We start from the raw sequence: 12,628 nt of genomic DNA on the forward strand, positions 1-12,628 counted from the left end.
AAATCATTAGTCCACTCTTAGGCCATACATACACTAAGAGTGATCTAATATTTATGTCGGCCACTAAGTCAGTACCGGTTTTATTGCAACCCACCTGCCTCCCTCATTCTCTATGCAAGCAGATCGCTCAGCTTGACTCCATTTACCTTGACCTTGGCCTCTGGATTCTTTTTAGCCTCCGCCTTCTCATCGTTGTCTGTCTCCGACTCATTCTTATCCTCTTCCTCCTTGGCCTCTGCCTTCTCAATCTCCTCTGCCTTTTCCTTGAGACGCTTCTGCTCTTCAACCCACGCCCCAACATCAGCTACAGCTTCAGCAGGTCCATCCTGATGCATAAGGAGATACCCTTGAATTGCCGCGGGAGTAAATGTGTGCGCTGGGATAACCTGGGCAAACTCGGTAGACAGCGCCTCAATATTCTCAGAGTCGAGTTCGATGCCGGTTTCGGCGTAGGAAGTTCCGTACATCAATTGGAATAGCTGCTTAATAGTCTCAAAGGAAGCAAGCCCGAATTTGATGGTGTAGTCTACTCGTCCGGGCCGTAGAAGTGCAGGGTCGATGTTCTCGGTGTGGTTGGATGTCATGACCAGCACGCGACCTTCCTGCGCACCCACGCCGTCGAGAACGTTCAGCAAACCAGATAGCGTGATTGGCTCTCGTGAAATCATGGGGAAACCAAAGCCAGGTCTTCTGGGCTTCCCAGCGGATTCAGCCTTGGCCTTCTGCTGCTCCACTCGACTGGCTGCAACACCTGCTGCGTCGATATCCTCGAGGAGAACGAGACAGGTCCGAGGTAGAGTCTGGAATAAGCTTGCAAGACTGTCTTCAGAAAGAGTAGGAGACGATAGACTGATCATGTAGATGTTGAGGCCCATGAGTCCAGCAGCTGCGAGCGCCAAACTAGTCTTGCCGGTACCGGGCGGACCAGAAAAGAGATATCCACGTCGATAGGGAATACCTCGCGTAGCATACCACTTTTTGGTGCGAGGGTTCAAGTAACGAGCGAGATCCTTGATGAGACTCTGCTTTTTGTCCTCCTCGAGAGCAATGGTCGACATGGGACGGGTGGGCTTGGACATGGATCTTGCCCAGCAGTGCATTTCCCCATGAGACTGCACTGCACGGAAGATGCTTGTCCGTCCACGTTGCTTCTCCAGGTACTCGATGCGGGCGTTGTAGATGATGCGCTTGAGTATGTCGGGATTTCTTCCGAGACAAGAGAGAACAACAGTCTCGGACCGCAGACCAAAAGGCATCGGTGTCTCGTTGGCAGCAGTTCTGGTGAATGAGACGACACGGTTCTCGTACCAAAACCAGTGTGTGCCGACAGAAGGAGTCCAATGCAGTGGTCGCGCATTGTACAGCGAAATCTTTGATCGGAGAACATCTAGACTTGCCGAAGGATCAATGTCATCGCCTGAATCGTCTTCCTCGTTGTTTTCGTTCCCTCTGGGAGGACCGCGCATGGGGTGAGAGGGTTCGTTGCTGGTGCTGCTGGATGCAAGAAGGCGATGGTTATTGCGCGATAGCTTGTTGTTCCGAGCAACCCAGCTCATAACATAGGTAAAGATCTCGTCGTGTCCTTGAATCTCAATTGATGATACGCACTGCCGTTGGAAGACATCTGTGGCGACTTCGATGAGATAGGGTGCGATGTAGGCGAAGAATGCGACAGAGGTAATGCCGCTGCCGCCGGGCAAGAGGAGATCCACGAGGCGGTTTATAGCTCCCCCTGTGAGTAGCCGTCTACTCGGCATTCTGGCTGAGGATGACATCTTTGCTAATTTATGCTGAATATTGGCTCAGAGTGAATGAGTAAGGAATGGCCTCAAAGCAAGTAAATTGACCAAGATATTATCGCCTCCGATGAGATGACTAGATAGAAATGTTGGTGAAATAGGTATGATTGATAAAGCGAGAAATCTTTTGTGGAATTTAAGACGAAAAGATGATGATGCCTTTTTATAGGTATTGAAGAATCTAAGTTGATGCCATGGCAGCTGTTGGCACTGCCAGTACTTTGGTGATAGCACTGTAAGAGAACTGCAGGATGAACAAAAAGAATGGCCCAAATTTGACTCTAGAATGCTCTAAATCTACCCAGCAATCTCGTCTAGGTAGCTTTACCAACAAAGCCAAGGTGTCTTTGGCTGCCTGCTGTTGAGCAAGAATCTCACCTGCATATTGCAACGCCAGGGTTGCAGTCTGAAGGCGACTCAAAGAGGCAACCATTTGATCCCGCTCAGCCTCACTCTCAATGTGTATTAAAGCTCCCCTTCAAGATGTAGTGCGCGTCTGCATGTAATCCCTGCTCTGTATCCACAAGGCAACGTTCCCGTGCGAGTCTCTATAGCCTATTAGAAAAGACATCAATGATCATGAGTGCATTTGACCATGACGTTTGGTGTCTGAACAAAGACTAGAAAGGGTTGCATCTCAGCCCTACCATTTGGATCTGATCCATTTAAGAAATCTCCGCTTCTGACGTACATGTGGTCACATTTTGGGTAGTTGTCATGATGATATATGACAAGATACCAACCATACATGAACCTATCGTGCGAATCATCGGAACAGATTAAAGAAATAGGCAGCAATGGGTGACAGTTCTTTATTGCCACTCCATATAAAGCAAGACGTTTGTTGATGTGATGAAGGATGGGAATGATATGTCGGTTTGTTCGACAGTACAGGGTAGCTGGACAACAACGGAACCAGACCAAGAGACGCCTCTTTTCAGCTTGAATTCTATTGATATGATGTTTGGGCTTTATTAGGACGATTATCTCATGTAGTGACGATAGGGCTTTTTTGTGAAGTATGGTAACTTAGACAGGCAGGAGAATAAACCGTGTGTCAGGGCTTTGGTGGAAGAACGTGATACTATGTTTGCACCCTCACACCGACTCGTCTGCCTTGCACCCGTATAATCAAGATCAATCGAGGGAATGTGACGCTTTTTCATTTATGCGCTGATTAAAATATGGTATATGTCTATTTATTGGTGTCTTTAGTCGGGTCGGTTTGGTGAAGTCTGAATCTAAGAATGCGATGGTACAGATGTAGCGCCCATGCCCCCAGGAAGATCGACAGACTAGCCCTGTTGACTTTTGACAGACGGGGTATCTTTTGTCTTGGTGTTATTGCTGATTTCTCCTTGGTTAATAATGTATTTCTTGTTATCGCGGACCCTTGCGAGGATGGGTATGTCTGGCCCATTCATCATTCCACAGCTTGTCTTTGCTCCTGTGCACCGTCGTTCTCAAAGATATTACCCAGAGACGCAACAGTACGCTGTCGCATGATATCCTCAGCCATAGCAATGAGAGAAACATTCTTAGTCTCCAGTTTGGCTATCAGTGTCGCCATCCCCGATGGCCCCAGTCTCATCATTGTTTTTATAGCGGCGGAATACTCCACCTCGCGAAGGAGCTCTTGCCCGCGAGACTTTAGCCGCTTCTCTTCAGCCCGTAGGTCAAAGTCCTTTTGCGCAATAGCTTCTAGCTCGTCCAACGCATCCGTGTTTGCTTGGGCGATCAACCGGTCGCACTCTTCGAGTCTTATTGTGTACTTGTGTATTGACTTTTCGAGGTCGTCGGCACTCATGGCCATATCTTCGTGGTGCTCCTGGACGAAGCGCATGCCTTTCATTATTTTCTCCCTCTCGACTTCGTATGCTTTGACATCTGTGCATAGCTTTTCAACCTTTTCACTGCCTAGTTTTGTCTCATTGGCCTCGCTTTCTTGGATTGAGGTCGTGACTTCGTGAAGTGAATGAGTGACCATGTTGAACTCTTTTTGCTTTTCGCTCTCGATGAACTCGAACTCATCAACAAGGTCGGCAAAGTCCCTTGGATGTTGTGTTGGCAGTATGTCAGTTTGTGACTGCAAACGTTAGTAGAGCGGCAACAGAGGTGAAAGAAGCTGACCTACAGATGCATCTTGGACCACTGTGACATTCCTGTTATCGCATACATTGCTCGACGGTGCCGGATCTTGAAGTATTGTAGCACTCGTGCCGTGGTATGGATTGCTTGGACCTGTCATACGTGGACGCTTCTCCAGCAAAGCACCCAACGAAGGTGACCTGGAGCGTTTCACAGCCACAGTGGCCGTTTCTGGTTCAACATGATCCTCAAAATCGAAGCCGGTCCAATCTTCCCATTCGCTCTCTGAATCGGGTATCTCGATAGCTTCGTCTTGATCATCATGGCTCTCATCACTACCGCTTCTCTCACCAGACCCCCGCACTGTTATTTGCCCTGTCCGACGTCTGACAGGTGGAGTAGTGACAGGCGTTATTGCCTCCCTTTTTGTATAAAAGTCTGCGCTGAAATGGTCGATGGCATCCAGCACGTCGCCATGTTGAAGACGTGGATGGCGTGCATCGCGCTTCTTTGCGCACCCCAGGAGAAAGTTTTGAACAATCTTTGTATGAGGCCCAGGACCATTAGTTCTAGCGCTTTTGCAGACACTTCTTAGAAGCCTTCTAATATCTTCCAGCATGCTGATATTCCACTTTTTAGGTAAGAAACCGGCAGCGAACTCCCATGGCCACATGCCGGTAAGTTGCAGGACAGTTCTGGAGGCATCGCCTACGCGCTTGCCCATTGTGGATCTGCGCATGCACCAGTGAAGCCGTTTTGCAATCTGCGTGTCGGCAAGGTCGTGGCTTTCGTGCCCGCGAAGGCAGCTGAAGCGACTGGACTTGGAGTTGGAGGTTGGCAGCCTGACAGGGGACTTGGCAGCTTGCAACCTGACAGGGGCCTCTGGTGACTCAGACTTTGGTGTCCTTTCCTGACTATCATTTATGATGTCGGCAGTTGATATGGGTTTAGTTCTGGGGGTCTCTATGACGTTGTGTTCGACTGTTTGAAGACGGAGAGAGCGGCGTCTTGGGGATGACATCGCGTTGTGAGGACGCGTGAATGAGCAGCAACAGGGCTGATACACAAGAGGCAGACTATGATGGTAGCCTCTCGAATGAACAATAGCTCATTGCTAGAGTATTGGCCGAGTCGTGATAGAGAGTGAGGTTAAGTTTTGGTTTAATTTGTCTTGTTGTTGGCCCGTCAGTTGAAACGGTCATTAACGATGTGATTATGCTTGTTTGAATCTGCCCTGTCGCGATCCCCTGAATTGTAGCCACAGGAGGAGCCACAGTTGACGGACGCTAAGAGCAAACCCCCCCGCGCCTGCTAGTCCACCCCCGGGAAGTTTAGATCTACAGTCTACAACAGTGGACGAATATTTCACGGCGACATGAAGACATGTTTTATTTGATTATACTGATAAATGTTAGTCATCAGAAGAGAAAAAGTCATAATGGCTCATTTTGGAACCTGAAACGGCCCATCTTTTGCTTTGTTATACGTCCAGTGACCTGTTGTCAGGCCCATCGCAAGCGCTCATCTGTTGATCGACAAGAAGTATTTCCCCTAGTAGTTTACTAGGGACGGTACTTTATGTCTCTCAAAATAGATATAGACGAGCTAACTATTTCTAGAGTCGCCTAATTTGACTTAAACGCGCGCCTCCAGAACAAACGGGCCAATTAGTGGCCGCATAGATCCACACTCTTCATCTCAACACCAAGAAGCCCTTTGTATGGACTCTTTGATCTGTTGCTCAGCTGGTCTCTCTTTTCAGTCAATGACAGTCTTGTTTACTCTTGGACGTCTTGTTTCATCTGCCGGTGCAACTATGATTTGCATCCTTGTATTGCTCTAGTCTAGTCTTCCCGCTCTCACTTCCCTTCTCTTCCCTGTCAACTCTCTCGCGCTTCTTCTCGTCTTGTCTTCACACCACATGCATGCAACAACCCCGTTCCAATTTCCCCAGGCGCTCAATATGTCATGGGCCTGACAGACATATGCATATCGGCTGGCTGTCGAGATCCTGGCGTTTTCTACTCTTAACTATCAAGCTGTTTGACTCCATATCTCTCAGCATACCCATAACCATAACCATAACCTTGAACTGCTGGCGCTTGCTCAAACCCTCGTAGTACCGGAAGAACATCACATCTTGTTCTGTTCAACGCCGTGGAGACACTTTATCCATAATTCCTCTCTTGTAGCCGCCCATCACTCCATTTCTTTAACCGCCCACTCTTCAAACAGACGCCTTTCAGACCAATATCCACGACCCGTTCCAGAGAAACCGCTTCTTTCAGACACAAGTGTGCTGTTTCATTGCCTCTTTGAGCTCCTGTTCCTGTTTCACTCCCAGAGCCGCCCAACCCAAGATTGGTCTTTGTCCTTTCCCGGCATGTCGTGACCCTCGTCTTGGGACATTAAAGCTGCTTCATATCCGGCCTTCCCTTGGCCTCGTCTTTTCCCTTTCTCCATTCTCATCACAACAACAACATCAACTCTCTTCTTTCGCTCAGGCAATATTCTCCTTTTGTTCATTTTATTTTTTTCTTTCCTACTCCTGTCACTTTGTGGATATTTCACTTGGCGCTATTCCATCTGTCGCTTTATTTGACCTACTGGGCCTTGTTTCCTTTGAGTCGATACCTCATCTCAGTAACCCATTCGCTACTACTACTACACTTATACGACTAAAAAAGGACTTCTCGCTTGGTCGAGTCTCCATTTCTTTTTGGGCCGCCTCTTTCAAGACCGACTCAGACCAGACCAAGACCAGACCAGACCGGTTGACCCGGACAGTTTTGGCCTTGCACTATTTTACGCTTAATCCGTAATCTCGTTACCAGGATTCACTCTGAATCCCTTCACTACTCGCTACTACACATCCGCCTCCATGATGCCAAAACATACTCGGGGTCCTAGCTCCTCTCAGAATCGCTATAATGCGATCCCAGTCTCTCTGGCCCCTTCTCCAATGTACAACCAGCAGCGTATGACCATGCCCAACTACTACGGCATGGGTACCACAGCTGGCTCCTCACTCGCTCTTCAAACTCAAACACAACAACCTACATACGACCCATACCCCACATCTTCAGCTCCTCCCGTCTCGATTCCTGAGCCCGTTCAGGAGCCCGTACAGCACCGGGCCAGTTCAGGAGCCTGGACACCCCAAGACGACCAGCAGTTGCTCACCGCACGCATGCAGGGTCTCAACTGGGGACAGATTCAAGCCAACTACTTCCCCTCCAAGACACCTAATGCTTGCCGTAAGCGTCATGAGCGATTACTGGACCGCAAGGGTGCTGATGACTGGGACAACATCAAGCTTCAGCGCTTGGCCAAGGAGTACATGGCTATGAGAAAGGAGATCTGGAGCGGCCTCGCAGCTCGAACGGGCGAGAAGTGGAACGTTGTCGAAGCCAAGGTAATTAAAGACCCCCCCCCCATTCTCCACGAGTGATTGCTAATATGTATGTTACAGTGCATGTCGAACGGCCTCAAGAATCTGCAAAGCGCCGCCCGCGCCGCAGCCCGTCGTGACCGACTCGAGTCCGGCGCTCTCTCAGGGTATGACGACGACAGCGGCATCTCGGGCATGGGCCTAACACCGGTTGACGAACTAGACGCATCGTATAGCAGCCCCGAGACGAGTGTATCCTCCATCGTGGCCCCGGCCAGCAACTCGTATCAGCAAATGCAGCCGCACCACATGGCAAACGCAGTCCACTACAACCTCAGCGCTGCCTACGCCCCTGGCTATGGCGGTCACGGATACTCGTCGAGCGTGAGCTCAAACGCCAGCGTTGGACACTACGGGCATCATCAAAGCCAGGGGAACAGTCCTCAGTACATGACGCAGCGACCCCAAAGTTCGGATATGGGTATTGGGAATCTCATTAACAGGCCAGGACGAGGTGTCTAACACCTGACACCCACTCCCTTCTTTATTCTCCAACCTGGCCACTCGACGAATCTTTTTTACAACTTCAGCCTCATCAAGGCTTGCTTCGCCCAGTCTCGCCGTCCTCTCCTTCCGTCAATCCTTATAATTCAGCATACAACTCTCTTTACTGCATGGCGAGCAGCATGGGTCACACTGGTGTTTATGGCGCTTTGAGCGATTATGACGACAATAACGCATGGTTAATCTGTTTTGGATGTGTAATGTCTTTTTTGCTTTTAAAATGGGGGTGATGAGGAATAGTCAACGTACATCTCCTTTGTATACTAGAGATAGAGATACCACGACATGAGGATGCATGTGGGATTTGGTAGCGAAGCTTGTTTTTTTTTTGCAATCAATTGAAACGCTTGATTAGAAAGCGATATTCTCTGAATGTCTTGCGATTTTGGTGTTTGAGAAATGATCTAATCCATTGGTGATATAAAAGCTGCGAAAAATGGCAATGCTGCAGCAGCTAACACGCTAGATTTACCTCCCGACACATACATACAGTTGTTGTTACAGTATTCGTTCATTTATCCTACACATCATCGCACAGTCTTCTGATTCTGCATGTGGCTATTCGTGTTTGCCACGGCCACGCTCATCATCTCGTCGAGCTCTTCCTCCTCCCACTCTCCTTCGTCCTCACCAAATACACTCCTCCAGACCCTGGTCCACATGCCCTTCTTGTGTAACAGAGCAAGGATCATGACACCGGGGAGATGCCACACGCTGGCCCAGAAAAGACCTCTGGCGCTGCCTTTGTTGCCCTCGTACCGCCAGAAGCGCACAGACTCTCGAATGAGCCAGGCGTTGATGGGGAAGCTGGTAACAGCGAATGACCATTCTGTCACCCCTGCGGCGCAAAGAGACAAACAGAGTGGGATAAAAACAAAGCTGTATCGTAGAGCGACACGGCCGTTACGGGCGGGATTTGTCCATGCCAGCATGCGAAGACCGGCTTTCTTGTATTCCTCACGGATTGGATAGCTGAGGGCCATGAAGTGGGGGAATTGCCATGCGAATAAGAGACCGGCCATTATCCAGCCGCCAATGGAGGATCCGTCGCTGGCAAATAGCAGCTCGCGCCATGAGCCGTCCTTGGTTGCAGTTTCACCAGCAGCCGCAGCCCAGCCCATGAGAGGAGTAATACCACCAACCACAGCTCCAACCCAGGTGTTGAAAGCTGTAACAGCCTTGAGAGGTGTATACATCCCGGCATAAATAACAATATTGGCGAAACCTAGTCCGGAAACGGTGGGATTGACGCCAAAGTATAATGCGCCCGTTCCAACGAATCCAGATAGAACGGCGAACAAGACTGCGGCTCGCTTGGAGATGAGATTTCGCACTAGAGGTCGGTTTCGAGTTCGGGTCATTTTGGCATCGGTTGAGGGTTCGTAAAGCATGTTCAAGGCATTGGCGCTAGCGGAGCAAAACGTGGTACCAATTGTGAGGAATAATAACGTTAAAGGACTCAAACTCGGTGTCTCGGTAGTGCTTGGCGACAGCATTTCGGGTACTGGGTATAAAGCATATGTTGCCATGGCAGTAAGAACAACGAGCATCGTCAATCGGGGTTTGGCGAGTGAGAGGCATGCGGAGAGGTGGCGGCGTAAAGGACTGGTTTGCGAAGCAGCATGTGCTGCAAGTAGAGAGGATGCATCGGGAGGGAGTGGCTTTTCGCCTTGAGCAGCGGCAGCGGCGGCTTCGGCAGCTGCTTTTTCGCGACGTTGAGCCTGTCGTTTACGATGAGGAGCGACTTTGTGATCTTTATGCGCAGAAGTAGAATGATCCGCCGCAGAGGAGGAAGATAATGTCGAATCAGGTGTGGTGGAAGCGGAAGCGGAAGCAGAGGTTGAGCGAATGCCATTGGCGCGGCGGAGTACGACAAAATCGAGGCATGTTGATCGATCAAACAGTCTATTCGATAGGAAAAACGAAGAGCCCTTCCATGGTATGGCAGCGACTATTCTGGGCGGCTGGAAGGCTGCGGCAGAGGACATGCACCGTCTGCTTGGAGGAGCCTTGAGGAGGATCTCCGCGGCGGGGAAGAGGCATCTTGGTGGTCGCATTATGGGCTGGCGGATGGGTTCATTGTCGTCCTGAGCGGGGAGGAGACTCGGACTCAGTCCATGAGAGACACGCAGGTAGAAAATAGGCGTGAGCTGAGCTTGAGCTTGAGCTTACTGGCGGGAGTGGTTCGACTTCGATTTGGCATGGATGGCAGATTTCTTGGGTGATGACCGAATCGGGCAATTCCTGGGGAAGGGAAACGTGACTTATCACGTGATGTAGTTGGAGATAATGATGCCCCTCCAATTTTTACATTCCTAATCCATGGAATCTCATTGATCGCCGCTAAACCCAATGTCATCATGCATTGTCAAGCAAAAGAGACCCTTACTTTTGTGATAGCTCAGGCCTGGCAATTGCCGATTTGACTCTCCGATGCAATCTCTCTGCGAGAAGAAAGTTGCAGTCGGACAGTACAGCGATGGAGCTATCCCAAGAACTACTACCTCTTTGATCCACCAGCTCCCCGCATGACCACATCTTTATCTTGAGATTGGCTCAGGAAGTTGCTACTCCATCAATAACAGACCCAGATCGTGAAATACGGCTGCCTGGGCGAAAAGAAACCCTTCCTAATGTGATACTTGTTGCGACACCGACCCAACAATAGTGGAAATGGAGGCGAAAGACCAACTAAGCTGAAGGTCGTTGGGGAAGTCAAGCCGAACAAATAGCTGCATAAGCTTCCAAAGATGCTGGCGTCTTGAGCGGGGGTTAGTTCGGCTCGTTCTTTATAAGTGAGGCGACTCTAGCAGCATTGATTCACCAAACTCGCGATACAGTCAAATACCTCGACTGCCGGCCTGAATCTCATTCATAGCACAATACAATATTTATCTTCTAAGCATATCTCTTTACTATCTATCATTGATTCATTCCATCCTCAAAATGACGACACTACTAGACGCCCTCCGTCAGACCACTCAGGTTGACTGCGATACCCTTGACGCCAATGGTACTGACCCAAACACTCGTCTTCTGTACACTGACTGACTTGAATGTAGTCGCTCATCAATTGGGTCCCTTTGTGGACTGTACTTCCAACCAGGTAGGTTCCCGGTTTGTTTCTCCGACACAATCCTAATACTTGTCCAGGCAATTGCATTCTCCGAGATCTCCAGGCCGCTCGCAGGAGAGCCTCTTCTACATCACGATGCTTTGGTCAAAGACGCCATCGAGAAAGCTCGAGGGACCTTGAAAGAGTTTCAAGGATCCGCGACGTTTGAGGAGTTCGTTGTTCAGATCTTGGTAAGGCACCAGACACTCGAAAAAATGCACATTGCTGACTGGGGAAGATGGTCAAATTGCAACTGTTAATCGTCCCAAATGTGACGGGTTACGTGCATATTCAGACCAACCCAAAGCTGTCTTATTCGACTGATGGCACAATAAGCGATGCTCACAGTAAGCTGTGACCCGTTCTTCGCCATGGAACATACTTACAGCCTTCCAGGAATCGTCAACATCTTCAAGGCGCTGGCACCCGAATTTGACACAAAGAGGGTGTGCATTAAGATTCCCGCCACCTGGGAAGGCCTTCAAGCGTGTCGTGCACTCGAAGTTGAAGGAATCACTACACTTGCTACTACCATGTTTTGCATGGAACAAGCTACTTTAGCTGCAGATGCACAGTGCACTTATATTGCACCCTATGTTAACGAGCTCAAGGTTCATTTTGAAGCAGGGTGAGTTGCCATTTGATGTGATGCCGTCACTAGTCTAACAATCCTCAGATACGTTGATGAGCACAAAGCCTTTGACTTTTGTCGTGAAGCGCAGGCCTACTACATCAACCATTCGTTCCGCACGCAAGTACTAGCTGCGTCGCTCACGTCGGTCGATGAAGTTATGCAGCTTGCAGGAATCCAACATATTACAATCTCCCCAAATCTGCTCAACGGACTTGCTTCCACCAAGCTGTCGGAATGGGATGGAAAACTCGGGGATTACTTTGCGCAAGATCCCGCAAACAAGAGCTGGGAGACAAGAGACTACAATGCTCTGGCCAAAATTGAAAGCGCGTGGAGAATGGCTTTCACCAGAAGTGGCTTTGGCACAAGTGAAGGTAAGATCATCCAGGCTATCAATTACTTTGCCGATTGCCAGGAGAAACTGGAGGATTTGGTGCGACAGTATGCGAAATGATTTACTGGCGACAAAGTCAAGCGATTTGACATGGCAAGTACGCCATGTCAATCACAGATCCCAAACAAAGGGACGTTTACAATACCATAATGAACGACTTCATTCAAGACCTTGACCGTTGCCTTCTCGTGATTTCAAAATTCTCTCAGATTTCTCTCAACAAAGGCGCCGAATTTCAAGATTGCTACGTGCTATTGATGCTTCATTGAGTCTCGGTTTCTTTGTTCGCATTGGCTCAGCTTCCCCTCCTTTCGGGTCACCACGCCTGGAAAGAGAACAAAGAAACATACCCACCCTCAATTAGAACGAGACACAAGAGGCTGGTTTGTGGCTCGATCAAAAGGTACTGGGAGCTTTGGCCTTGCTTGTTTCTAAATTTGTGTCAACAGACGTTATTGTGAACCCGTTTTGGGTTGAGCCCGGATATTGGATTCACCAATCTGAGCAACACGCACATACCATTGATACCCGTCGTTGTGTTACGATTGCTCTTCTATGGATCACGATAGCTCCACGCATTGTCGAAAATTGCATGCAAATTTATGTTTCCTGTCAGAGGCTTGTGTCTATGTAATGCGGCCTT

At 49.2% G+C, this 12,628-nt stretch overlaps 5 protein-coding genes across 5 annotated transcripts, besides 2 other annotated features; 2 read left to right on the forward strand and 3 right to left on the reverse strand.

Moving 5' to 3' along the window:
* Window positions 1-110: 110 nt before the first annotated feature.
* Window positions 111-1,775, reverse strand: FPSE_10591 (uncharacterized protein; the record flags this gene model as incomplete). Its single annotated transcript, XM_009263708.1, has 1 exon — window positions 111-1,775. One exon carries the CDS (start codon window positions 1,773-1,775, stop codon window positions 111-113), a length of 1,665 nt encoding a protein of 554 aa, XP_009261983.1.
* Window positions 177-266: a repeat region.
* Window positions 1,776-3,222: 1,447 nt separating the features above from the next.
* FPSE_10590 (uncharacterized protein) lies at window positions 3,223-4,908 on the reverse strand (the record flags this gene model as incomplete). The annotated part of the gene is made up of 2 exons (XM_009263707.1): window positions 3,223-3,885; window positions 3,934-4,908. The coding sequence occupies 2 exons, from the start codon at window positions 4,906-4,908 to the stop codon at window positions 3,223-3,225; spliced, it is 1,638 nt and encodes a 545-aa protein (XP_009261982.1).
* Window positions 4,909-6,632: 1,724 nt separating this feature from the next.
* Window positions 6,633-6,659: a microsatellite.
* A 112-nt stretch (window positions 6,660-6,771) lies between these two features.
* Window positions 6,772-7,800, forward strand: FPSE_10589 (uncharacterized protein; the record flags this gene model as incomplete). Its single annotated transcript, XM_009263706.1, has 2 exons — window positions 6,772-7,302; window positions 7,360-7,800. The coding sequence occupies 2 exons, from the start codon at window positions 6,772-6,774 to the stop codon at window positions 7,798-7,800; spliced, it is 972 nt and encodes a 323-aa protein (XP_009261981.1).
* A 569-nt stretch (window positions 7,801-8,369) lies between these two features.
* On the reverse strand, window positions 8,370-9,899 carry FPSE_10588 (uncharacterized protein; the record flags this gene model as incomplete). Its single annotated transcript, XM_009263705.1, has 1 exon — window positions 8,370-9,899. One exon carries the CDS (start codon window positions 9,897-9,899, stop codon window positions 8,370-8,372), a length of 1,530 nt encoding a protein of 509 aa, XP_009261980.1.
* An 889-nt stretch (window positions 9,900-10,788) lies between these two features.
* On the forward strand, window positions 10,789-12,045 carry FPSE_10587 (uncharacterized protein; the record flags this gene model as incomplete). Its single annotated transcript, XM_009263704.1, has 6 exons — window positions 10,789-10,855; window positions 10,905-10,948; window positions 10,996-11,148; window positions 11,196-11,304; window positions 11,354-11,585; window positions 11,634-12,045. 6 exons carry the CDS (start codon window positions 10,789-10,791, stop codon window positions 12,043-12,045), a joined length of 1,017 nt encoding a protein of 338 aa, XP_009261979.1.
* Window positions 12,046-12,628: the final 583 nt, after the last annotated feature.

The sequence above is a fragment of the Fusarium pseudograminearum genome, chromosome 4, assembly GCF_000303195.2.
Source record: "Fusarium pseudograminearum CS3096 chromosome 4, whole genome shotgun sequence".
NCBI classification, from domain to species: Eukaryota; Fungi; Ascomycota; class Sordariomycetes; order Hypocreales; family Nectriaceae; genus Fusarium; species Fusarium pseudograminearum.